Source organism: Rhinatrema bivittatum, chromosome 8, assembly GCF_901001135.1.
Source record: "Rhinatrema bivittatum chromosome 8, aRhiBiv1.1, whole genome shotgun sequence".
In the NCBI taxonomy this organism is placed as follows: domain Eukaryota; kingdom Metazoa; phylum Chordata; class Amphibia; order Gymnophiona; family Rhinatrematidae; genus Rhinatrema; species Rhinatrema bivittatum.
This window is the reverse complement of record NC_042622.1, coordinates 251,357,770-251,385,170: the sequence shown is the minus strand read 5'-3', so window position 1 is coordinate 251,385,170 and position 27,401 is coordinate 251,357,770. Positions and strand designations below refer to the sequence as shown.

The following is a 27,401-nucleotide window of genomic DNA, read 5'->3' as shown; positions in this document are numbered from 1 at the left end:
GGCCATTGTTCCAGTTCCTCCACCAGAAAGGCGAAAGAGTTGTTATTCCATCTACTTCCTCATGCCCAAAAAGGACGGCACTTTTCATACCATTCTAGATTTAAAAAGAGTCAGTAGGTGTCTACGAATTCCAAGGTTTCATATGGAGAGCTGTCTTGGCATCAGTCCACAAAGGCGAGTTCCTGGCTTCTCTTGACCTGATCGAGGCTTATCTTCATATAGGAATTCGTTCCGATCATCAGAAGTTTCTGAGATTCTCGATTCTGGGGGATCATTTCTAATTTTGCGCTCTTCCTTTTGGTCTCGCCACGGCACCCAGGACTTTCACCAAGATAATAGTTGTAGTAGCCGCTCAGCTTCGAAGGGAGGGATTCTTTGTTCATCCCTACCTGGACGATTGGCTCATTTGAGCAAAATCAGAACATCTCTGTCGCTCGGCTGTTTCTAGAGTTCTTCAGCTGCTGCAGTCGTTAGGCTGGTGGTCAACCCAATGAAGAGTTACTTTGTACCATCCCAGTCTTTGGAATTCCTGGAAGCCCTGTTCCGACACCCGGTTGGGGAAAGTTTTTCTCACGAACGAACGAATCTGCAAAATACAGTGTCAGTTTTGGGTACTGTTGTCCAAGTCTCCCCCCAGAGTTTGGCATTCAGGTTCTAGGTTCTATGGCTTCCACTTTGGAAGTTCCTTGGGCTTTTGCTCATATGAGACCTCTTCAATCAGCATTGCTTTCCCGCTGGAATCTGGTGTCGGAACAGTTTCAGTTTCACCTTCCCCTTCCTTTTACAGACTCTGCTCGTTCCAGACTCGATTGGTGGCTCCTATTGCAGAATTTGCGTCGTGGCGTAGGCCTAGTGGCTCCAGTGTGGACAGTAGTCCCTACGGATGCCAGTCTGTCCGGTTGGGGGAGCAGTTTCTCTACAAGTCTGTTCAGGGCCAATGGTCTCCAGAGGAATCTAGTTGGTCGATCAATCGTTTAGAGACCAGAGCGGTGAGGCTAGCCTTACAGGCTTTTCTACCGCTTCTTCAGGGGAAGTCAGTCAGAGTCCTTTCCGACAGTGCGACGACAGTGTCTTATATCAACCGCCGGGGGGGGGGAACCAAGAGCCAATCGGTGGCATTCGAGGCTCAGCTATTGATAGCATGGGCGGAACAACATCTCCTTCGCATTGCAGCATCTCATATCTCCGGGCTTGACAACATTCAAGCAGACTTTCTCAGTCGCCATCATCTAGATCCCGGGGAGTGGAAACTTTCTGAGCAGGATTTCATCTAATATGCGAAAAATGGTCCACGCCGAGCATGGACCTGATGGCAACGTTCCAGAACTCAAAGGCTCCACGCTTCTTCAGTCGATGTCGGGAGCCAGGGGCAGAAAGAGTCAATGCCTTGGTTCTTTCCTGGCCAATGAACATTCTGCTTTGTATTTCTTCCCTGGCCTCTCTTAGGCAAGATTCTTCGGCACATAAAATCTCATCCATCAGAGGTGATTCTGCTAGCTCCGGAATGGCCGAGACGTCCTTGTTTTGCAGACCTTGTCAACCTCATAGTGGATGGTCCGCGTCGTTTTCGGAACCTTCCGAATCTTTTCTGCCAAGGTCCTGTTTGTTTGGAAGAGGCAGGTCGCTTCTCTCTAGCGGCCTGACTTTTGAAAGGCGTCGTTTGAAGGATAAGGGCTATTCTGATGCGGTAGTTGCTACTCTTCTCAGGTCAAGAAAAACCTGTACTTCCCTGGCTTATGTCAGGGTTTGGGAAGTTTTCGAATCTTGGTGTGAGGAGAATCAGGTGCTTCCTACTCGGGCTTTGATTCCTGACATTTTGTCATTTTTGCAGGCTGGTCTGGCTAAGGGCTTATCCTGCAGTTCTCTCAGGGTACAGGTAGCAGCTCTGGGTTGCTTCCGTGGGAAGATAAAAGGAGTCACCCTGGCTTCTCATCCAGATGTAGCTTGTTTTCTTCGGGGAGCAAAGCATTTGCGTCCTCCTTTCAAAAATCCTTGCCCTTCATGGAGTTTAAATTTGGTTCTTAAAACTCTTTGTGCGGTGCCCTTTGAGCCTTTGAGAAGGGCTACTCTTAAAGATCTTATGTTAAAGGTGATTTCTGGTGGCTATTTCTTCGGCCTGAAGGATTTCTGAGCTTCAGGCTTTATCCTGTAGGGAGCCATTTTTAAGAATTACAGATTCTGGAGTTCCTTTGAGGACTGTCTGTCTTTTCTTTCAAAAGTGGTTTCTTCTTTTCACTTAAATCAGTCGATTGATCTGCCATCTTTTCCTGATTCACAGTCTTCAGATCCTCAGTCTAGAGATTTAAGAAAGCTAGATGCTCGGCGGAGTCTATTGCGTTACCTCGAGGTCACAAATAGTTTCTGCATGTCAGACCATCTTTTCGTGCTCTGGAGCGGCCCCAAGAGAGGGCACAAAGCATTTAGGGCTACTATAGCCTGATGGCTAAAAGAAGCTATTGGTTCGGCATACTTACTTCATGGTGGGTCGCTTCCGTCCGGCCTTCGTGCTCATTCTACTCAGTCACAAGCAACTTCCTGGGCGGAGTGTCAACAAATTTCTCCCCAAGAGATTTGTAGGGTGGCGACTTGGAAGTCTTTACACACTTTTGCTAGACATTATCGCCTGGATGTTCAGGGCCCAGGATCTGGAGCTTCGGTGAAGCTGTGATCCGAGTGGGACTCTCGGGGTCCCACCCTGTGTAAAGGAGCTCTGGTACATCCCAGGAGTCTGGATTGATCCGGGTACGTACAGGGAAAGGAAAATTGGTTCTTACCTGCTAATTTTCGTTCCTGTAGTACCATGGATCAGTCCAGAGTCCGCCCCCATTTCATTTTGGGGATAATGGAGAGTCCGCTCGTTCTTGTTATTTAATTTGTAGATAAGTATTTTTCAAATAAAATGTTCTATGTTGTTAGGTGCTCTGCTGCAGTTTGGGTCAGTGAGTCTGGATCTTATGGAATGTTCTCCCAGTTTTTAGCAGTTAGCTACTTAGTTGGGTTTTTTAGTTCTTCTGCTTTGATACATTTAAATACTGACGTGTACTGTAGGTGCACTTCACGGAAGGGGCGGAGTCAGTTGGAACTTTCTCTGCCTCCATCTGCTGGTGAGTGGATGGAACCCAGGCATCTGGGCTGATCCATGGTACTACAGGAATGAAAATTAGCAGGTAAAAACCAATTTTCCTTTAAAACAATACCCAAGTCATAGCTGGTCTTCATGCTAGATACAAAGTTTACCAAGAGCTTGTTCTCAGTTCTGGTCCAAGGTTCTTTCTTCTCATTTGGTAGGTGTTGACAACTCTCTGATGTAAAGAAACAAACAGTCTCTTCTCTGTGTGAAATATAGTTGCTTATAAAGTTGCCAGAAATATCATATGGTTGCAAAACTCCTTCCCTGTACGTACCCAGATCAGTCCAGACTCCTGGGTTTTGCCTCCCCTCCAGCAGATGGAGACAGAGAAATTTTAACAGACTCTGCCCTAATTCCTGTGGTGCCACCTACAGTCCGTCAGTATTTCTCTGTCTCCAGCAGATGGTGGAGGTGAAAAACCTACAGTCTGTTTAGTTAGTGAGGTGTTCTTTAAAAAAAAAAAGTGTGCATAGGCAGTTTAGACAGGCAGATTGTTTGACTTAGCATACCTCTTTAAAAAAAAAAAAAAATTAATAATAATAATACAGCTGCTTGAAGAAGATTCCTTTGAGCCTCCCAGGGGGTTGCTAGGTCTTGAGGGGACCATTTCCCCTGGAGATAGAGGCTGTGAAGGCTAGGGGTCGAGGGCCCTATTGCCTAGTAAGTGCTGCTTTGGGTGTAATACCGGGGAGCCCAGCTCACTCACCCCAGCAGGACCAGGAACGACTAAGGACCGGGCAGGTTTGGGGGGGGGAAAAAACAAAAACTTGCTCTTGAATTTCTGTGCGATCGGGCTCTCCCTTCCTGCGCGCCTGCTGTCCATCCAGTCTGCCCAGCTTGCCATGGTAGTATCTGCCACATCATGCAAGCTACCCCCCTACATTTCAGTTTTGCTTGACATGCTTTGCTTATGTACTGGGCCGTAGAAGCAGTTCTGTGTTTTTCCCTTAATGTCTGTGTATCAGTATCCCAGACTTCAAAAAGTCATGTCTCGTGTGGGTTGTCTCTGAATCAAAATACCTTCGAAGCAGAGAGCGATGTTGCAGTTGCATCGAAAGCATCAAGGCTTCTTGGTTAAGGGTAGTAATCCCATGCCTTCTGTTAAGGATAGTAACTGCTGTTCTGTTTGTACCCCGGATCAGTCCAGATGAGTGGGTATATGCATCCCTACCAGCAGATGGAGGCAGAGAACAAAACTTTGAGGCACTGTTACATAACTGAGAATGTCGCTAGCAGTCCCTCAGTATTTCTCTGTCTCCAGCAGATGTTAGAGGCTCATACTTGCAGTCTGGAGGTGGTTTTTAAAAAAAAAAAAAAAAAAAAAAAAAAAGAAAATAAGAGGATTCAGCTCACTGAGGTGTTCGGTTCCTTCGTGGGGGGGGGGGGGTTGGCAATCCCTGTCAGGACCTGGCCCATTTTTTTTGGCAGAGGGGTAGATAGCTAGGGACCCTGGTTCCCTCTCCTCCTCTAGGCCCTTCACTCCCTCGGTGTACCTGGTTTCTCAGCAGGTAGCCTCCAGAAGCAGGGGAGTAGTCCCCTTGTCTTTTTTGTTCTGGTGCAGTTTCTTTAAAAAAAAAAAAAAAAAAAAGGAGGAGGGAGGCCTCAGCAGTGTTCAGTGCAGGACTGAGGAGCAGGTAAGTTTTTTTTTTTTTGTTTTTTTGTCTGCCAGGAGACAGGCAGACAGGAAGGAGCGGGCCAAATTGCCTGCCTTTATCAGGGTTAGTGCTGTATTTTTCAGCACCTGGACAGCGATCAGTGGAATCGCTGAGGCTCAGTTTATTTTTAGGCCCGACTGCCCTGATGTGTCTGCTCCCACGCAGCTCGGCAGACTTTGCTGCGGCCTGAGGCGATCTCGCCTCAATGCAGCCTTATTTTGCGTGATTATGCGTCGGGGGTGGTGGGGGCGGGACCTCGGCGGCTCCCCCAGGGAGTAGTGACAAAGTGCAGGCAGCTGGGTCAGTTCCTGAGGCCCTGGGGGGTGGGGGTGGGTCAGAGGAGCCGGCGGCCATTTTGACAGCACATACCGAAGTGCAGGCTGCCATTTTGGAGCCCCATGATTCCCCACCCATGCTTTCTCCGGTGGCAAAGGACCATGTTGCTTGCAGAGGACGGGGGGCTTGGGAAGGAGTCGACCAGGACTTTTCCTCCTCAAAGCTGGAGGCTTTTTCCACAGGCTTTGTGCTTCTCCTTCATAAGGCTTATTTAGCCCGGAAGAAGTTGGGGGCAGAGAGTCCTTTGCCTAGGAAGTTGCGGATGACCAAGAAGGCTAGAGGGCCTGTGGAGTCGAGAGGGATTCTGCAGATGCTGGGTCTCGGGCAGGCCCCAGAGTAGGGTGATTCGTCAGATAGCATGGATGGTCCTGACCAGCTCCAGGGGGGTCCGGTGGCACCAGGCAAGGACCCTGGGAGATCCAGCACAGACCCTGGACCTAGACCCGTTGGTGGGTTTGGAGGATCCCATGCAGGATACGGACGCTCAGAACCTGGAGACGTTCCTGGTCGCGGAAGGTGATGACCCACGTGTGGTTCGGCTGTTTGCAGAGAGGAACTGGGTCCATTAATTCCCCATGTATTGAAGGAGCTCGGCATCAAAGATGTCCAGGAAGACTCGGGCAAAGAAGGAGTGAATCTGCTTCTGGAGGGATTGCGGGAGGCCTTCTACCGCTTTTCCGTTGCCAAAGCAGATGAAGTTGGTGGATCAGGAATGGGAATCTCCCGAGAGAGGCCTGAAGTTCGCAAGAGCTATGGGTAAATTATATCCTTTGCCGGAACAGACCTTGGAGTTATGGAGAATTCCCAAGGTGGATGCAGCCGTTTTGGCGGTTACTAAGAAGACTACCATCCTGGTGATGAGAGCGGCGGCTGTCAAGGATAGGAAGCTGGAGATTCTGCTTAAGCGGCTTTTTGAAGTCTCAGCTTTGGCCCTTTGAATAGCGCTGTGCGGAAGTCTGATGCAGAGAGCCTGTTTGTCCTGGGTGCAGAAGGCATATGACAAGCACATCCAATAAGTGAAGTTCTCAAGCCATGTCATAACCTCTTGCAATTTCTGAAGGTGAGTAATCCCTATCGGACTTCAGATCATCTGTTTGTCCTGTTCAGTGGAGCAAAGAAGGGATATAAGGCTTCCAAAAGGCACTATTGCTCGCAGATTAAAGGAGACAATAGCTTTGGCTTACATCTGCAAGGGCTGGCCGGTGCCGGAGGGGTTGTAAGCACATTCCATTAAGGCACAGGCGACCTTGTAAGCAGAGTATCAATTGCTTTCTCTGCAGGAGATCTGCCGTGTGGTGATGTGGTCTTCTCTTCACACCCTTACCAAACATTATCGCTTAGATGTACACGCTCCAGTCGAGGCAATGTTTGGGGAGAGCATATTGCTCACGGGTCTTTCGGGTTCCTGCCCAGAAAAAAGGGGCTTGAGTACATCCCACTCATCTAGACTGATCCAGGGTATGAACAGGAAAGGAAAATTGGTTCTTACCTGCCAATTTTCGTTCCTGACTTGCCACAGATCAGTCCAGAGACCTGTCTTTCGAAAGACTTCCTCGCTTCTGGATGTTGCTGAGCTGAGGTTTGATGTAATCAGAGTAATGAGACGTGTACATAGTTGGATATGTTTTTTCTGTTAACTCAAGAGGGTCTAGTTCCAGCGTCTCCAACTTTGTCTCTGTTCGCCCTTGGTGTGGGTGAAGGTTGGTTAATGTAATCATCTTGGCTTGGGTACAGGTCAATACTGAGGGGACTGCAGATGGCTCCCTGACTCTTTTCAACGCACAATCCATCACAAAAAAAACTACGATCCTCAATGACTATCTCCTAGATGCCAAACCGGACATCTGCGCCGTAACAGAAACTTGGCTGAAACCAACAGACACAGCCCTAATAAATCAACTCCCCACACAGATGTACGACTTCTTTTCCCTCCCATGACCAAAGAAAAGGGGCGGGGGCCTCCTTCTAGCAACCAAAAAAGAATTGAGAGTCTCCCAACTTCCAGTAAGATCAGATTCAAAATTAGAAACGGGCCTTTTCAAAACAGACCAACTCCAAATCCTCCTAGTCTACGCCCCGCCAGGACTCCTTGACTCAGATGCCTCCCCCATAGTAGAATTAATTGCAAAATACATAAACCTCGACTCCCCAGCCTTGATACTAGGAGACTTCAACCTACATGTTGACAACACTACACTCACAACCAACTGTGAATCCCTACTTTCCACACTTGCAGCTATGGGCTTCCAACAGATTATCAAGAAACCTACCCACAAAGCAGGCCATACCCTGGACCTCATTTTCATAAACGCTGGCATCAAGCACTCGTCCCCCCCCTGAATGTACACCGGTCCCCTGGTCGGATCACTCACTAATATCCGGTACTTTCTCAATATCTGAATCCTGTAACCCTCACCCCCCTCAATCTTCATTCACCTTCAGAAGATCCTGCTCTTCCGCTGACCTCAGCATCCACCTGACTAAAGAACTTCCACACTTAAACCTCTCAGATCCCAACTCAGCCCTGTCATCCTGGAACAATATCACAGAGGAAATAGCAAATAAATTATGTCCACTATCAACAAAAAAACTCAAACTAAATTCCCCAAAGAGACAACCATGGTTCAATAATGATCTACGGACACTCAAACAAGTCTTCAGAAAAAAGGAAAACAAATGGCGCAAAACTCCTTGTCCCAACACACTTTCCGCCTACAAAACTGCCCTCCATCTTTACAGGAACTCAACCATAAAGGCAAAAAGGGATTTCTACGCCCACAAGATTCACGACTTTACCTTTGACGCAAAAGCACTCTTCTCTATTGTTTCCGAATTAACTCAACATAACACACCACCTATCCCTTATGAACAAGCACAAGCCAAAGCCGACGAACTAGCCATATTCTTCCAAAGCAAAATTGCCAATCTCCTAACCTCCCTACCTCCTAGCCCCACATCGCTGACCACCACCTTCCACCTCCACTGCAAAAGAACCTCGCTGGATGCATTTGAACCTACCACTGCCTCAGAGATCCAGTCTCTATTAAAGAAAATGAAGCCTTCCTCCCATCCCCTCGACCTTATACCATCCAAACTCCTCCTGCTAATACCTGAAACCATCTCCAAACCACTAGCAGACATCATAAACTGTTCCTTTACACAGGGAATCTTCCCCAACGCCCTAAAAATTGCCTCTCTTAAACCTCTACTGAAGAAACCAGACCTGGATCCAAAGAATCCCAACAACTTCCGCCCAATTTCCAACCTGCCTTTCGTTGCAAATATTTTGGAAAAACTGGTAAATTCACAACTCTCAGACTACCTTGAAGACCACGAAATACTATACCCCTCCCAATATGGGTTGTGCAAGGCTTTAAGCACTGAAACCTTACTCTTATCGCTAACAGACCACCTCGCCATGGGCTTGGACAAAGGACAATCCTTCTTATTAATTCTCCTAGACCTGTCGGCGGCATTCGATACTGTAAACCATTCCATTCTCCTCAATCGCCTATCAGACATTGGAATAACAGGCTTGGCACACACATGGTTCAAAACATTCCTTTGTAACAGAGGTTACAAAGTGAGAATCAATAACAAAGAATCCCCCCGCTACAATTCCTCGCTAGGAGTCCCTCAAGGTTCCTCCCTATCCCCTACTTTATTCAACATTTACCTTCTTCCTCTATGCCAATTGCTAACCAAACTTCAACTAAAACATTTCTTATACGCCGATGACGTGCAAATTCTGATATCCATCACCAAAACACTGAAACACTGGGATAACTGCCTCCGAGAGATAAATAGTCTCCTTGCCAACCTAAACCTAATTTTAAACGCAGCCAAAACAGAACTCCTCCTCATCACTCCCTAACACAGCAACTCCCTGCATACTGCCCCCTCTAATACCATTGTCACACAAGTAAGAGATCTTGGAGTAATAATAGACAATCACCTGAATCTAAAAACATTTATCAACAATACGACCAAAAATTGCTTCTACAAGCTACAGGTAATAAAAAGAATGAAACCTCTCCTACACTTCCATGACTGCAGAACAGTCCTTCAAGCCGTCATATTCTCCAAGATAGATTATTGCAACTCTATCTTGATGGGTCTCCCGGCCTCATCTATAAAACCACTTCAGATGCTCCAGAACGCGGCAGCCAGAATCCTGACAAACTCAAGAAGAAGAGACCACATCACTCCTATTTTAAAAAATCTACACTGGCTACCTATACACTTCAGAATCCTACACAAGTCCCTCACCATCATCCATAAAACCATCCATTCCCAAGCCCCTCTCAACCTCCAAATCCCCCTCAGACTACACACATCATCCAGACCCATCAGAGAAGCCTACAGAGGATCCCTGCTCATCCCTCCTACCAAATCCACATACTATCTACAACTCAGAAATCGGGCCTTTTCAACGGCGGGCCCCTCTCTTTGGAACACATTACCACCTGATCTCAGACTAGAGCCATGCTTATTAACTTTCAGAAAAAGGCTTAAGACTTGGCTATTTAAACAAGCCTTTTCCCGAGTCCAATACCCATTAACAGACCACTGCTGCATAATGTAAATACGTCTTATTGTAAATATTTTACCTCTGTATAATTGTCTTTAATTATTCTCTCCTTGCTCTACCAGTTCTAGCAACCCTGTTATATTGTAACTCTATTGTTTCTTATGCACTTGTTATATGTACTAAGTTACTGCACCCCTTGTTATCTGTAAACCAGCATGATATGATTGTATCATGAATGCCGGTATAAAAAAGCTCTAAATAAATAAATAAATAAAATGGCACCCTCGGTTATGTAGCAGTGCCTCAAAGCTTTATTCTCTGCCTCCATCTGCTGGTAGGGTTGCATCAATCCACTCGTCTGGACTGATCCGTGGTATTTCAGGAAAGAAAATTAGCAAGTAAGAACGAATTTTCCTCTCTGTGCAGGTTACCCCCATGCTTATCTGTTTCCAGACCTTTATTTCCATACATTTAAGCAAATTAATATGGCAACCACATTACTTTACTTTATCTAAGTACAAATCTGTAAATATAGAAAAGTTAAGAGCAGGTATTGTTATTCAGAGTTTGTCCATGATGGGGGCATTTAAAGACTCTTAAAACCAGTGATCATGCTAAAATAAATTTAAAAAAAAAACAAACCTGGATGGGGATTCAACAGCAGCCAAAGCAAACTTCTGTATGAGAGTTGTATAGGTTTGAAATTATTGTTCACAGCCCTGAGCAATGTCTGGATTTTTTTTCCCTCAGATCTGGGTGAATGAGAGAACAAAACTGGTGTATTTCCAAGGCACTATGGATACGCCGTTGGAGCATCACCTATATGTGGCTAGTTATGAGTCTCCCGGGGAGACAGTGAGGCTCACCACACCTGGATTCTCTCACAGCTGCTCTATGAGTCAGGTAGTGTGTGGAACCATGGACATGAGGGGAGAAGAGCTTTTTCCCCTATTTGTTTGCTTTCCATACTGCGCATTTCATTCCTCTGTGGGCAACAATGCTTCATGCTGAATTCTTATCTGCTTTTACTTGTCTGTTCTTTGTCCACAGAATTTTGACATGTTCATCAGCCATTACAGCAGTGTTAGTGCCCCTCCCTGTGTGCACGTCTATAGGTTGAGTGGTTCTGACGATGACCCGCTGCACAAACAGCCAGAGTTCTGGGCCAGCATGATGGAAGCAGCCGGTTAGTATCCTTGCTTCCAAGAGCAAGCAGAAAACTCGGGAAGAATGGGGATAGTGTGTGTTCACTACAGGATGCTAAGTACACTGAGGGTTCTGGTGGCACTGCCTAAAGTAGAAGAGCAAAGCTTGAAGAATTCACAATATTACCTGAACCTAGAGATCTACTTTTCCTGTCGTCATATGATACCTAGATACTCCCAGATGAGTGATACAAGCGTCGCTCCCTATGCTGCGGCTTCATAGTCTGAGACCTCCCTGAGGTTTGAGCATTCTGTCCCTTCATAATGGAGGGAGGCATGATTAAAATATCTGTGAATTGTGGATTTGATTCTGTTGTGTTTCAGCCCAATTACACCTAATACCCAGCAGATTAGTTCTAGTTTCAAGCTTTGCCCTCCTCTCATTTGTAACCAGATGATGCTGCTGCTGCTGCTAGAGCTGCTCATTTTTCTCTTGTTCTGTATTTTTGTGAGGTTGGGCGGGTTTACAGCATTCTGCTTTGGGGAAGTCTTTTCTGACATTCTTTTCATTTCCAGGTTGCCCCCCATACTATGTTCCCCCTGAAGTCTTTGATTTCCACACACAATCTGATGTAAAGCTCTATGGGATGGTTTACAAACCTCACAATGTCCTTCCCGGCAGGAAGCATCCCACGGTGCTCTTTGTGTATGGAGGACCCCAGGTAGGAAAGTGTCCAAGGTTATTTGCCCACAGCTTTCTCCTTTCTGTGTAGAAAAGAAGATTCATCTTTCCTTTGTTTCCTTTATCCTCCCTGCTTATGTCCCTCTTTACCATTATAAATTATTTAGATTGTGCAGTCTGTACAATCCATTGACCATCCTGCACTTGCCTTGATGATCTGTGCCACTTCTCATGGATCATCCTCTCCTTACTCCGATTTCATATGATTTTTGCTAGCAGACCTATGTGACATAACTTCTGAGCATCCCTTGTTAGATTGTCTGGCTAGCGTCTCAGAAGAAGCATGAATGTTACCTTACCCACCCGATAATTCTGAGACTCTGTTCAAGATAGCCTAGGATGAACCTGTCCACACCAGCATGAAACCACCTACATTCAGGTGCTGCAGATCCAAGCTACCAGAGCTAATTCTACAGCAGAAGACTTCCAAGTAGGAACCCTGGTGGCTGCCTCATCTCTCTCTCTTTCTGTCTCTCTCTGCAGGTCCAGCTAGTAAATAATTCCTTTAAGGGCATCAAATACCTGAGGCTGAACACATTAGCACATCTTGGTTATGCAGTGGTAGTGATAGACGGCAGGGGGTCATGCCAGCGAGGTCTCACGTTTGAAGGAGCACTTAAAAACCAAATGGTAATATTGCTTGTTTTTCCTTATTCCTTTTTCTATCTGCTTTCAGAGAGTTCTGTAGCTGTCTATGCTGAGTTCCTCGCTCTGCTGGATAGAGAAATATTGATCTTTATTCACTTGTTCTGTATAGGGTCAGGTGGAAATTGAAGACCAGGTGGAAGGTTTACATTTTGTGGCAGAGAAATATGGGTTTGTGGACCTGAATCGTGTGGCAATACATGGCTGGTCTTATGGAGGTTTCCTCTCCCTTATGGGGCTTATTCATAAACCTAGTGTCTTTAAGGTAGGTTATAATAAGCCTTTTCACTTTCTTCCTATCTATGACTGGCACTCTGAACCAGTCTGTTGCTGTGTTCTGAAACCCTTACTCACTTAGGTTTTATTCTGCATGACTGCATTGCAGTGATTCAGTACTGTTCCCTGTACGTACCCGGATCAGTCCAGACTCCTGGGTTCATTCATCCCTGCCAGCAGATGGAGAGAGAGAAAGTTTCACTGACTGCTTGTTAAGCCCTGGTGCCACCTGCAGTTCCTCATTATTTCTCTGTCTCCAACAGATGGCCGGTGCATAAACCTGCAGTTTTCGGTTCCTTTTCTTTTTTTGGGTGAGCCTTCCTCCCCAGGGGTTTGGATCCCGAAGGACCCTTTCCCTGTTTGGTCGAGGTGGACGAGCTGGAGGTTGTGGTGCGGTCCCGGTGTGTCTCAGCTGTGCCGGGCTTTGCTCTGCTTGTATCTCGGGGGAAGGGTCCTCCCAATGGCCGTGAAGCGCCAAAAAATTGATCGTCCTGTGGCGGCCGCAAAAGTTCCCGGTACTGCTGTCTCCAATCGCGTTGAGCCTGCTGGCTTCCTCATGGCGGGAACAGCGGTCATTTTGGGCCCCAGTTCGTGTTTACCAACATGTTCTGAGGGGGATCTCCGTCCGTGACTTTCCCCTGTCCACCCGGGTCCCCTGGAGAGGCTTCAAAGCAGTTTCCGTCTCAAGGTGCGATTTGGGGGTCAGTCCTTTTGTGGACGTTGTAGGCCCTTCAGGGCACCCACGGGCAGTGGAGCTATGGGGGCCAAATCCTCACAATGAGGTGAGACTGGTCCACTCAGTCGTTCCCTGTCGTTCTTCACCTAGTGCAGTTTTATGGGGAGTGGACTAAAGTCACTCAGGATCAGTGTGTTCTCAGTGTAATGAGACGGTTACGCATTTGTTTGTTTGTGTGCCCCGTTCGCGACCTGTTTCTAGTCTCCCCCTGCAGGTCCTTGGAAAAGCATTGCATAGTTCGGAATATTTTGCATAGGTTGCGTGACTTGGGGACCGTAATCCCGATTCCCCCAGTCGAACAGGGCAAGGGTTGATACTCCATTTATTTCGTAGTGCCAAAGAAGGAAGGCACCTTTCGCCCCATTCTAGACTTGAAGCAAGTAAATGTAGCACTGAAGGTTCCAAAGTTTTGCATGGAGACTTTACGGTCAGTGATTGTGGCGTTGCGCAGCCGAGAGTTTCTGTCTTCCCTGGATTTGACGGAGTATCTGCACATTCCCATTTGTCAGGATCACCAAAGCTTCCTGAGATTTTTGGTGCTGTTGCAGTTTCAAGCTCTTTCTTTCGGGCTGGCCACAGCAACCCACACATTCACCAAGGTTATGGTGGTGGTAGCGGCAGTCTTCGGCGCAAGGGGGTGCTGGTGCACCCTTATCTCGACGATTAGCTCATCAGAGAAAAGTCGTTAGACGGGTGCCGCACCGAGGTGCAGAAGGTGATTCATTTTCTAGAATCGCTCACTGGGTGGTCAATCTGGTGAAGAGTCACCCGGACCCATATCAGACTCTCGACTACCTCTGAGCTCGATTCAATTCGAGGCAGGGCAAGGTACTTCTGAAGGAGGAGAGAATGTGCAAGTTACAGAAGCAAGTTCGGCGCTTGTTAGCGTTGAGGGTACTTCGAGCCTGGGATTTTTTGCAGGTACTGGGGTTGATGGCTTTCACGCTGGAGGTTAGTACTGTGGGCCTTCACGCATATGCGGCCGCTCAGATGGGCTCTGTAGGAGAGGTGGAATCCGTTGTTAGAGGCCTTTCATCAACCTGTCTTTCTAGATGTTTTGACACAGGACAACCTCTCTTGGTGGCCACAGCCGTCTGATCTACAGCATGGTGTCGATCTGGAGGTTCCAAATTGGGTACTACCGATGCCGATGTGCCCAGTGACAGGCAGCCCAGGGCACTTGTCTTTGGAAGAAACCTCATGGAATATCAATCATTTGGAGACCAGGGCAGTGCAGCTGGCATTACTCACTTTTCTACCTCTGGTTCAAGGTCGCTCGGTCAGGGTTTTGTTAGACAATGCGACGACTGTAGCATACATCAATCAACAGGGCGGCACCAAGAGTTGGGGGGTGGCCCTGGACACTCAAGAGTTGTTTCTCTGGGCAGAGCAGTACTTGGTTCAGATAGCGGCGTCTCATATCGCGAGTGTTGAACATCCAGACCGATTTTCTCAGTCGCAAAAGGTTGGATCCAGGTGAGTGGAAATTGGCGGATTCAGCGATGCAGCTCATCCGAGAATGGTGGAGCTGTCCCCATGTCGATTTGATGGAGACTCATCTCAATGCGAAGCACTTTGTTTTTTCAGCCAAAGAAGAGAGTACAGGGCCGAGGGGGTCGACGCTCTGGTGATACCTTGGCCTTAGGGGATCCTGCTTTGTTTTCCATCTTTGACGTCTAGTGGGCAAGGTCTTGCGTCGGATAGAAAAGCACCTGGGGGATGTGGTGCTGGTAGCCCTGGTGTGGCCTCGTCGACCGTGGTTCACTGATTTGGTCAATTTAGCAGTGGACGGACCATTACGCTTCAGTCACCTTCCTTGTCTTCTCCGCCAGGGCCCCATATTTTCAGACCAGGCAGATCACTTTTGTCTAGCAGCTTGGCTTTAGAGAGGTGACGCTTGAGACGGAAAGGATAGCCGGAAGCGATGATCACTACTCTTCTACAAGCTAGGCGGATGTCTATTTCCCTGTTGTATGTTCGGGTCTGGAAGATTTTTGAGGCATGGTGCAAGTCTAAAGGGGTGCAGGCTGTACTGTCCTCGTCTCATGTTTTGTCTTTCCTGCAAGAAGGTTTATTTTATTTATTTATCGAGTTTTATATGCCGTCATTCGGTTTCGCCATCATAACTGTTTACAATTATCGATGTTAACAGGTTATCAAATACAATATGTTTATAGTAGGGTTACATGATAGTTACATGAAGAGGTTACAGGGTAGGGTTAGAGGATAGAGTGATAGGATAGGGTTACAGGAGTAAGTTAGTAACTATTTATTTATGATAGGCTCAGGGTAGAGTTACAGCAATGGTATGGTTAGATACACATTTCGGGTTAGTTATATAAGATTCCTTCCGAAAGGTTCTCATGGGGATGGTGTGGATGGCATGTTCCTTTTGGGTGAGTTAGATAGGTGACTAGTTGTATGGTTGTCAGTGTATATTAGAGTAGGCTTTGGTGAATAGCCAGGTTTTTAGATCCTTCTTGAAGGTTTTTAGGTTGGGTTGTGTTCTTATTTCGATTGGAAGGGAGTTCCATAGTTTGGGGTTTCTAATGGATATGGCTCTTTCATGAGTTGTGGTGAGTTGTGTGGTTCAGGCGGGTGGAATTTTCAGGAGACCTTTGTTGGTTGAGCTGAGGTTTTGTTTTGGGGCATGGAGTTCAATTGTTTTACTTAGCCAGTTGGTTTGATGTCCTAGGGTTATTTTGTGTAGTAATGTTAGTACTTTGTAGTCTATGCGGTATTTTATTGGGAGCCAATGTAGCGATATGAGAGTTGGAGTAATATGATTGTGTCTTTTTGTTCCTGCTAAGATTCTGGCAGCTGTGTTCTGTAGGATTTGGAGTGGACGGATGGTTGCGAGAGTGGTAAGCCGAAAAGTAAGGAGTTGCAGTAGTCAAGGTTGGAGAAAATGAGTAGTTGTAGCACTGTTCTGAAGTCGTCCTGTGAGAGGAAAGATTTAAGTCATCTAAGGGTTAGTAACTTGTGGTATCCTTCCTTGATTTTGTTAGTTATGTGGATCCTGAAGGATAGCTCGCCGTCAATGATGAATCCTAGGTTTCGAGCATGCGTGACTGGAGAGATGGATGTTTTTGGTTCTCAATTTTAAGTGGCGGTGTGGGTGATTTGTTGTTTCTGTCAAGGATGAGTATTTCTGTTTTGTCTGTTAACGAGTTTTAAATCAGTTAATAGCTGTTTAATTTCTACGAGGTACATAGCTATTTTTTTGTAAGTTTCTTCCAAGGTGTTATTTATTGGGATAAGTATTTGTATATCACCTACGTATAGGAAGTGGGTCAGACCAAGGTGATCCAGCAGGTCACATACTGGAAGGAGAAAGATGTTGAAGAGTGTTGCGGATAGTGCTGATCCTTGGGGAACTCCTGTGCTGAGGTTTATTTTCTTTGAGAAGGTATTGTTGAATATTACTTGGAAGCTTCTGTGTGATAAGTAGGATGAAAACCATTAAAGTTTTGCCAGATGCTCCTAATTCAGACAGTCTTTGGAGAAGGATTGTGTGGTTTACTTTATCGAATGCAGCTGATAAATCCAGGAGAATCAGCAAGTAGCTTTGGTTGCTGTCAAATCCTCTGAGTATGGTGTCGTTTAATGAGGAGTAGTGTTTCTGTGCTTAGGTTTTTCCTGAAGCCAAATTGTGAGGGGTGTAGTATGTTGTTCATTTCTAGGTGATCGGTGAGCTGGGAGTGGATGATTTTTTTCTATGATCTTGGCAATGAAAGGTAGGTTGGATATGGGTTGGTAGTTTAGTAGTTTTTCAGGGTCTAGGTGGTTCTTTTTTATTAAGGGTTTGATTATTGCTGACTTTAGACATTCCGGGTAATTTCCTTCAGTGAGGTATAGGTTAACTATGTCAGTTATCGTTTTGGTTATTGAGGTCTCGATCAATTTGATTGTTGGTATGGGGATGCTGTCGATGGGGTGATTTGCTGGATTCATTTTTTTGATGATTGTTTGGATTTCCAGCGAGAAGACCGGGTCGAAGTTCGACCTCTTTGTTGTTTTCTGTGTCACTATTATGTTTTGGGTGTTTGTGTTGAGATTGTTATTTATTAGATCAGGGGTCAGGAACCTTTTTGGCTGAGAGAGCCATAAATGCCACATATTTTAAAATGTAATTCCATGAGAGCCATACAATATGTTTAAAACTAAATACAAGTAAATGTGTGCATTTTATGTAAGATCACACTTTTAAAGTAAAATAAGTCTCTGAAAATATTACACCAGGCCTTAAGACATCAATACATCTCCTATTAGGAAAACGGACCAAGTCAGGCTGCAATAGAGTCCTACACAGAAACTACACGCCAGCAGAAAACCTCACCTGAATCACGTACTGAGCCTCACCTAACATAGAATAAAGAGACCAAAACGCATAACTAGAAGCATGCAGAAAAAACTGAATTGGAAACTGCAACAAGCCAGAGTCTCTGTATGCAGTGTAACAAAGGAAAAAAGAAACATCACCCATCCTTATAAAACAAATCAAGAAATATAAAATCATCAGCAGTAAAACTGTACTAACAAAAAGAACATATTTCGAAACAGCTGATGAGTGGAATATCCAATAATGAAAAACTCATATAAAAAATTTCCAGATACCAACAAAATATTTCAAAATAGCAGACACAAAGACCCAGTAATGAAAAATAATAAGGATACAAAAATTTTTTTGCTCTGCATACCTGGGAACGTTTGATATCCAGGTGTCCTGAGATTGTTCTGCATTAGCAGGAGGAGGGGTGGTTTGCTTGGAACTTTCTCCTCTCTCACAGCTCGATACTGTAACGTGCGGTTGGAGATTCCCCGTCTGTAACCCGCTGAGGGCGCACAATTCGGACACGTAAGGCAATCCTGCGATACAGTCTCCAGTTTCACGCGTCCTTAGCGCTTCTTGAAACCGACCCGTAACCCTTTCCGCACCCAGCATGTATATGATATATAAATGAACGAATTAGCTATTGCCCTCCGATACTGTGACGCGCGCTCCAATTATCTCCTTTGTAACCCGCTATTTTGCCGCGTCCTTAACCTGTTAGTTTACCGCCTACCCTCTACCTGGTGTTAGTGTGGTGTTTGAACAGCTACGTACCGGACTGCACCATGGACGACCTCCATATATACTAACATTTGCAGCGTAAAGTTGTTATATATATATATATATATATATATATATATATATAATCAACTGATATATATATCAACCCGTGCCAATGTAGACCACAATACGTCTACTCCCCCTTTTTCTCATATTGAGGAACTATGTTTGTTATACTCCATCTCCTCACCGTGAGGAACCTTGTTTTGTTTACCCTGTCTTTCTTAGCTGCCTATCGTTACCCCCTCTCCCAGTTTTTGACTTCCCTGTTAAAATGTAACTTTCCAATCTTAACCTGTTTACTGTAAACCGACATGATGTCCACAACGAATGCCGGTATATAAAAATGTTTAAATAAATAAATTATATATATAATTATATATAAGTATATATATATATATATATATATATATAAGTATATATATATATATAAGTATATATAAGTATATATATATATATATATGTATAAGTATATATATATATATATATATGTGACAGGTGTGTGTATATATGTATGTATATGTATGTATATATATGTATATATACACACCTGTCACTTTCCGAATTCCCCATCTCCACACGGGCGGGTGGGCGCCCGTATATCCGGGCGGGTGGGCGCGCGTGCGATCCAGGCGGCGGGCGGGTGGGCGCCCGTTCATCCAGGCCGCGGCGGGAGCCCGTTCAGGCCGCGGCGGGAGCCGGCGGGCGGGATGGGCGCCCATTCATCCAGGCCGCGGCGGGAGCGCGTTCGATCCAGGCGGGAGCGGGTGGGTGGGCGCGCATTCATCCAGGCGGAGGGAGCCGGCGGCGAAAGCGGCCTCCGGCAGCCCCCACCGGCAGTGAATGAATGCACGCCTGTGTACGCCCGTGCGATTTCGGCGCATGTGACTGCCTTGAGAGCCGAAATCGCACGGGCGTACACAGGCGTGCATTCATTCACTGCTGGCGGGGGCTGCTGGAGGCCGCTTTCACTGCCGGCTCCCTCCGCCTGGATGAATGCGCGCCCGCCCGCCGGCTCCCTCCACCGCCTGGATGAACGGGCGCCCACCCGCCCGCTGCCGCCTGGATCGAACGCGCGCCCGCCCGCTGCGGCCTGGATGAACGCGTGCCCGCCGCGGCCTGGATGAACGGGCGCCCACCCGCCTGCCAGCTCCCGCCGCCGCCTGGATCGAACGCGCGCAGGCTCCCGCCGCCGCCTGGATGAACGGGAGCCCACCCGGCCACCGGCTCCCGCCACTGCCTGGATCGAATGCGCGCCCGCCGGTTCCCGCCAGTAAGTTTACTTTTTTTTACACTTTATTCCCTTTTGTTTTAATTTTCGCCCTGCGCCTTGCTTCGGGAGGGGGGGAACCATCCACTTCCTTGTACTTGTCATTTCAAATGTCAGTTGAAATGACATTTGAAATGACAGGTACCAGTGCACCCAGGATACTGTATAGGCGCTGTATTAAGCGCCTATACAGTAAAATTGGTTGCGCGGGCCTAACGCTTCCCTAATGCTTCGCAGACGCGGCTTGCATTTGCAAGCAATTTACATAGAGTATCGAGCGGTATGTAAAGAGAACTGTGCGTGCGGGGAACGAGGGTGCGCCCGGCACTGCCGCACTCTTTCTAACGCTGCCTTACAGTATCGACCTGTCAGTCACATACCAGCGCGCTCTCTCACACTGGCTCTCAATTACGCACCTATACACACATGCTCTGTCACTCACATATACACATGCTTTTTCTCTTTAACTTATATAGGCTCTTAATTACACATTTACACACATGCTGTCTATCTTTTCACGCTTACACACACACACAGGCTTTCAATCACATAAATACATGCTGTCTTTTTCTCTCACACACAGACTCTCATTCACATGCTTACAAACATGTCCTCTCTTTCTCTCATTTACACACAGGCTCTCAATCACATACTCACATGCTCCCTCACCTAAATCAGCTCTCAATCACACACAGACACACATGGTCTCTCTCTCTCATTTAAACACAGGCTCTCAATCACATACTCACATGCTCCATCACCTAAACCAGCTCTCAATCACACACAGACACACATGATCTCTCTCTTACTTATACACACAGGCTCTTAATCATACATACACATGATTTCTCTCACACACAAAGGATCTCAATCATACACACATACTCTTTCACACAAACAGGTTTTCAATCACAAACTTACACATACAGGTTCCCAATCGTAAACTTACATTCATGCTCTCTCTCTCACAGGCAGGCTCTCAATCACAGACATACTCTCTTTCACATATACAGGCTCTCAATCATACACACATATGCAATCTCTCACTCACACACACAGGATCTCAAACACACATGCTTGCTCGCTCGTTCACTCTCTCTCTCCCCCACCCCCACCCCGGGAACTCGCGGCAACAGCAGCAGCCTCCTTCCAACGCTAACCTCCTTCATTTTCAGCCCTCGCGGAGGAGGAGTCCCATGGGCCGCGGTTTGAAGCTCTTCATTTTCCTCTGAGCCGCGCTGCACAGTCTTCTTTTCGTCGGACCGACGCTGACCACACTAGCGTGGTCTCTTCTTCCCGCGCACGCACCCGCTGCTCACCACTTCCTCTTCCGGGCTGGGGGAGGGGGCGGGAAGAAGAGAGCACGCCGGTGCCACCGACTCCAGCTATTCTGCCGCTTCCTCTTCTGGGCCGCTGGGGGCGGGAAGAAGAGAGCATGCCGGTGCCGCCGACTCCAGCTATTCTGCCGCTGCTTCTTCCGGGCCGCAGGGGGGTGGGAAGAAGAGAGCATGCCGGTGCCGCCGATTCCAGCTATTCTGCCGCTTCCTCTTCTGGGCCGCTGGGGGTGGGAAGAAGAGAGCATGCCGGTGCCGCCGACTCCAGCTATTCTGCCGCTTCCTCTTCTGGGCCGCTGGGGGCGGGAAGAAGAGAGCATGCCGGTGCCGCTGACTCCAGCTATTCTGCCGCGTTCCGCCCGGGCTGACAGCATTTTAAGCCCGGGCGGAGGAGGACCGGGGAGCAGCTGGGTCAGCGGGGGACTGGAAAGTGTGGCGACACACTGATTTAGATTTGTCTGCGAGTCAGATGCAGCCATCAAAAGAGCCATATCTGGCTCGCGAGCCATGGGTTCCTGACCCCTGTATTAGATTCTTGATTTTCGCGTTAAAGAAGTCTGCAAATTCGTTGCATTTATTTATGTCGGGTGGTATTCTCGGCTCAATTGATGCTTTGGTGTAAGGTTCTGCACAATGGAGAATAGCATTATGGGGTTATGTTGGTATTTATTTTGCCCGAGTAGAATTCTTTCTTGGCATTGGGGATAAGTTTTTTTATAGTAGGCTAGGAGGGTTCGATAGGCGTTGAGAAGTTGGGTTGTTTTGTTCCTATGCAGGTTTTCTCTTTTTTTTCTAAGTTCACGTTTGGCTGCTCTTATGTTGTTGTACCATTGGTTTTGATGATTTGGATTTTTTAATGTTTTTTTGATGGTTGGGTTTATGTTGTCTGCAATAGATTTGGTAATATTCAGCCATGAGGTGGGGGCCTTTTCAGTGTTTTTATTATTATTATTATTATTATTATTATTTAATTTTTATATACTGAAGTTTCATGAGAACATATCACATCGGTTTACAATAGTTAACAAATGTTCATTTAAAAATATTTGCATTTCCAAAATTAAATGAAGAGAAGTAAATACAAAGTTTCATAATAAACTAATAAATAAAATAGTAAAATAATTAAACAAAATTTAAACAGTTAAAGAAGCAGAACAGTAAGAGCAGAGATAATATAATTAACTAAATGTTTATATTAAAGGGGAATATAATCCTTAGGTTAAAGCTCTTGGAAGGCTTGATTGAATAGCCATGTTTTAATACCCTTTTTAAATATTTTAATGTCAGATTCCATCCTTAGTTCCTGGGATAGAGAGTTCCACAGCTTGGGGCCCTGCAATGGAAATAGCCCTTGCTCTGACATTATTTAAATGAGCAATTTTAGGAGAAGGTATGGGTAGCATCCCTGTACCTGCTGATCTTGTAATTCTTGATGGGATATGAAAATGTAATGTTGAGGTTAACCATTCTATCTTTTCGTTGTAGAGGGTTTTATGAATTAGCGATAGAACTTTATGCTGCGCCCTGTATTTAACAGGTAACCAATGAAAGTCTTTCAATATTGGCATAATGTGATCAGATCTTTTAGTTCCTGTTAAAAGTCTAGCTGCTGAGTTCTGCAGTAGTTGTAGTGGTCTTGTCACATTCGCTGGTAGGCCTAAAAGCATCAAATTACAATAATCTAATTTTGACAAAACAGCTTGTAAAACTGTTCTAAAATCTTTTGGAAATAAGAGAGGCTTCAATCTTTTAAGTACATTCAATTTAGTATACCCACGTTAATGATTTTTTTTATGCATGCTTTTAGTGTGAATTCACAATCAAGGAGGATCCCAAGATCTCGTACCTCCAGAGAAATGGGATAATTTTTGGCAGCTTCCTGAATTTCAAGTTCTTGTGACTGGGTTAATTTAGGGGAGATATATAAAATCTGTCTTTTTTGCATTCAGAGAGAGATTCATTTTGGTTAGTACTTTATGAATGGCAGATTGGTATATATCCCAATTGATTTTCGATTGGAATTAAAATTTGAACATCGTCAGCATAAAATGCGTAAGACTGAAACCAAATAAAATTCTGCATAAAGGAAGCATGTAAACATTAAAAAGTATAGATGTGAATCGGAACCAGAATCGGATCCGATATCGGTTCCGATTCACATCTCTATAGATGTGAATCGGAACCAGAATCGGATCCGATATCAGTTCCGATTCACATCTCTATTAAAAAGGGTCGCTGACAGAGAGGATCCCTGTGGTACACCATGTTGAAGATCAATTGGTTGAGATTCTTTATGAAATTTTACTTTAAAAGATCTATTCTTTAAGAGTCAAACCATTTCAGTGCAGAGTCTTTAATACCTATTTCATTTAATCTATCTAAGAGAATTTTATGATTAACTGTATCGAATGCTGAAGATATATCCAGCATAATCAGAAAATAAGTTTGGCTGTTATCGGCCCCTCTAAGGATAATATCATGTAAAGTTGCTAACAGGGTCTCAGTACTAAAATATTTTCTGAATCCATGTTGTGCAGGGAATAGTGTACTATGGGTTTCAAGGTAATCTGTTAGTTGTTTGTTAATTACCTTCTCCAAAATCTTGGATATACATGGTAAATTAGAAATTGGTCTTAAATTTGTCAAGTCGAGAGAATTGGATTGTGGTTTTTTTCATGATTGGTTTTACTATGGCTATTTTTAAGATGTCTGGAACATTTGCTTCATTAATAGATAAGTTAATTATATCCGCAATGGGTCTGGAAACTATAGTGGTGACTGTTTTTAATAGATTTATTGAAATATGGTCAATTGGGTGGGAAGCTGGATTCATATTTTTTATTATACCCTCTACTTCAACAGATGAAATTGTTTCAAAGGACGTTAAATGATCTTTAGGGTTGCTTGGTAGTACAATTTGATTTGAATCATACGAGGAGATGTTTTGTGGTTTGTTTTTTTTTTTTTTTTGTTTTTTTTTATAGAGTGTTTAAAGTCTTATCTTTGAAATATTGGGCAATTGTATTACAATTAATAGAATTGTCTGATGTGGGAATTTTGATGGGATTGGTCAGATCTTTTACATAGGTAAATAGGGCTCTTGGGTTATATTGAAAATTATTTTGTTGGAATAAAATTCTTTCTTTGCTTTATTGGTGGATTTGTTGTATTTATGTAGGATTGATCTATATTTTGTTAATAAGTCAGTCGTAGGAGATGCTCTTCATTGTCTCTCGGCCTTTCTCAGGGTTCTTTTTAGAGTTCTCATCTCGATGGTGTACCATGGGGAATGTTGTTTTTTGTTAATAGAAATAACTTTTTTAGTAAGTGGACAGCAATTTTCTGCTACTTTTTTGTTAGTAAGATCCAAGAATTAATTGCGTTATTACTACTTGATAAATCTAATTCCTTCAGTACATTAGTGAGATGTTCAATTTGGGTGTCTGACAGGGTTTCCTATATTCTATTTTAGTCTTTGTAGCTGGTGGTACTAGAGTTGGGTATTGGACATTAATCTCAGTGGTTATTAGTTTATGATCAGACCATGGTATCGCGTTAATAGTGGGACTGCGAGGGCTATAGATGTAAGAATTGATAAATATCAAATTTAATGTGTGTCCTGCATTGTGTGTTGCTTGATTTACTATTTGTTGAAAGCCTAATGCTGACATAGAGTTTAGGAAGGCCTCACAGTTGTGAGATAGTGGGTCTTTATCCTCATGTAAGTTAGTCGCCCAATATGATGGTTGGAGTATCCAGGTTTAGGTTACTGACAAAAAATTCAATTAAAGGTGAGACATTAAGTTCTAATAAGTTTGGATGTGCATAGATTAAACATATTTGCAAAAATTGAGATTTTAGTAAGGCAATTTCAAATTTGGGTGGAGCATTAATTTCCTGCATTTTTAAATATAATTCTTTCTTTGATAATATTATACCACCGCCTCATTTGTTTAGCCTAGGAATAGAAACAATATAATATTTATTTTTTGGCAATTGATTCAAAAGAACATAGTTTTTTTTAAACCATGTTTCAGTGATTCCACATATATCTGGATTGCGTTCTACAAGAAGATCGGAGAGGACTGGCATTTTCTTGACTAACGATTGCACATTAACCAAAAGAAGTGATATGAGAGAGAGCGAGCTAGTAATTTAGTCCTAGGAATTAAAGGAATCGAGATTAATTGTCTTACCGACTTTGGATGTTTTTGTCTATATGTTGTTCGTCTGTCTCTGGTGAGGGAGATGATAGGAATGTATTTAGTTTCCATGTTAGTATTTAGTATTAACACTAAGATATTTAAGGGGGGAAAACTAAGGGGCAGAACCAAGGGACATGCCCCTTGGTCGCGCTTTTTAGGTGTGCGACGCTGGCGTGCGGCGCCTCTGGCGCTTCACGAGTGCTCTTATGCCCTCTTGTTGCTTTGGCGAAGCGCTTACGTCGGCCGAGAGGGGGACGGAGCACCGCGGGACTTCCAGGATCAGGAGGCCTACGAGAAAAGCAATAGAAACACTTAAAATTTAAAACCAGCCTTCAGAGAGGTACAGGTAAGTATTACCAGTAGTAGATAGTTATCTGGAGATGGCCCCTGTCCTCTGCAAGTGCTCTTATGCCCTCTCGCTGTTTGTGAGTTCTGGTTGAAGTTTTTGTTGAAGTGTTTCAATATCAAAAGGAGGACAGTATGTGATTGTGATTAGGTTGTTTTGTTCTGTTACTTTTGAGTTGTATGTCAGAGTGGACTGGCCTTTAACTCTCTTAGGGTGCAGGTATAGGCTCTGGCTTGCTTACAGGGAAAAGTTGAAAGGTACAACTTATCTTCCCATCCCGATATGCTTAGGTTCATTCGGGGAGTTAAGAATTTGCGCCCTCTGGTGCGCAAATGTTTAACTCCCCGAATGAACTAAACAATTATTTGTCTTTAATGATTTATTGTAACTAAACCTTTGACGGCACCTGTTAGAATGTACGATAGTACAATTTCCCTACAGTAATTTATGTGCCAGCATGTAAACAGTTGCGATGGTAGATAACTTAGCGACGGTACAGAAAAGATTTTAAATAAATAAATAAATCCCTCCTGGAACCTTAATCTAGTTCTTCGAGGGCTGTGTGAGGCACATTTGAACCAATCTATAGGGCGACTTTTAAGGACTTAACTCTCAAGGTAATCTTAGTGGCCATCTGTTCTGCCAGGAGGATTTCTGAGTTTCAGGCTTTATCTTGCTGTGAACCATTCCTTCAGATCTCGGATTCAGGTGTCTCTTTGCGGACGGTTCCTTCATTCATTCCGAAGGTGGTCTCTGCTATACATGTCAATCAGAGCATGGAACTTCCAGCTTTTCCAGAATTGGATGCCTCTATGCCGCATGCACGAGAGCTTAGGCTATTGGATGTCCATAGGGCTTTGCTGTGGTACTTAAGGTCACTAATGATTTTAGGAGGTCTGATCATTTTTTCGTTTTATGGAGTGGTTCAAAAAAGGGTGCCTAAGCCTCCAAGGCTACCATTGCATGGTGGCTTAAGGAGGCTATTGGGTCGGCATATATTATCAAGGGCCATCAGGTTCCTGAGAGTTTTCGGACCCACTCAACTCTGTCTCAGGTGACTTCGTGGGTGGAGACTCAGTTGGTTTCTCCGCAGGAGATTTGCAAAGCGGCAACTTGGAAGTCACATACTTTTGCGAGGCCTTACCGACTGGATGTTGGGGATCCGGGCTGTGTCGTTTGGCGAAAGTGTCTTGTGAGCGGGACTCTCTAGGTCCCGCCCTCTGTAGGGAGCTTTGGTACATCCCAGGAGTCTGGACTGATCCAGATGCATACAGTGAAAGTAAAATTTGGTTCTTACCTGCTAATTTTCATTCCTGTAGTACCACGGATCAGTCCAGAACCCACCCGATTTATGGAGGTGGAGAATCCTCCGCTCAGCTGTAATCTTTTTGGTACACACTTTTTTTTTGGTTAAGGGATACAAGTTTATTCACAGTTTTACCAATTTTGCACACAATGTTTTGCTTGGGTACATATCAATACTGAGGAACTGCAGGTGGCACCAGAGCTTATCAAGCAGTGTCAGTGAAACTCTCTGTCTCCATCTGCTGGCAGGGGTGAATGAACCCAGGAGTCTGGACTGATCTGTGGTACTACAGGAACGAAAATTAGCAGGTAAGAACCAATTTTCCTCTGTGCTGTGCCTAATGAGTGCTCTGCTGCATTCTGCTTGTGCAGCATCTTGTTCTGCTAATCAAGTTAATTCAAGTGTCCTGGTGATATGAGCTGCATAGACTTGGGCAGTGCTTCTCAATCCAGGACACACCTAGCAGCCAGGTTTTCAGGATCTCCACAGTGAATATAAATGAGATAGGTTTGCATGCTCTGCCTTCACTATATTCAAATTTATCTCATGCATACTTATTGTGGATATCTTGAAAACCTGACTGGTTAGGTGTGCCTTGAGGGCTGGGTTGAGAACCCCTGGACTAGGGTAG

The 27,401-nt window shown here is 45.0% G+C and overlaps 1 protein-coding gene across 3 annotated transcripts in view; it reads left to right on the top strand.

Moving 5' to 3' along the window:
- The window catches only part of DPP9 (dipeptidyl peptidase 9), a 199,699-nt gene that overhangs the window by 122,076 nt on the left and 50,222 nt on the right, over positions 1 to 27,401 (top strand). For all 3 annotated transcript variants that reach the window (XM_029614573.1, XM_029614571.1, XM_029614572.1), the window contains exons 14-18: positions 10,403 to 10,555; positions 10,703 to 10,838; positions 11,374 to 11,519; positions 12,023 to 12,169; positions 12,297 to 12,449. In XM_029614573.1, coding sequence (XP_029470433.1) covers positions 10,403 to 10,555; positions 10,703 to 10,838; positions 11,374 to 11,519; positions 12,023 to 12,169; positions 12,297 to 12,449 — 735 coding nt within the window. The remainder of the gene's footprint in view (positions 1 to 10,402; positions 10,556 to 10,702; positions 10,839 to 11,373; positions 11,520 to 12,022; positions 12,170 to 12,296; positions 12,450 to 27,401) is intronic.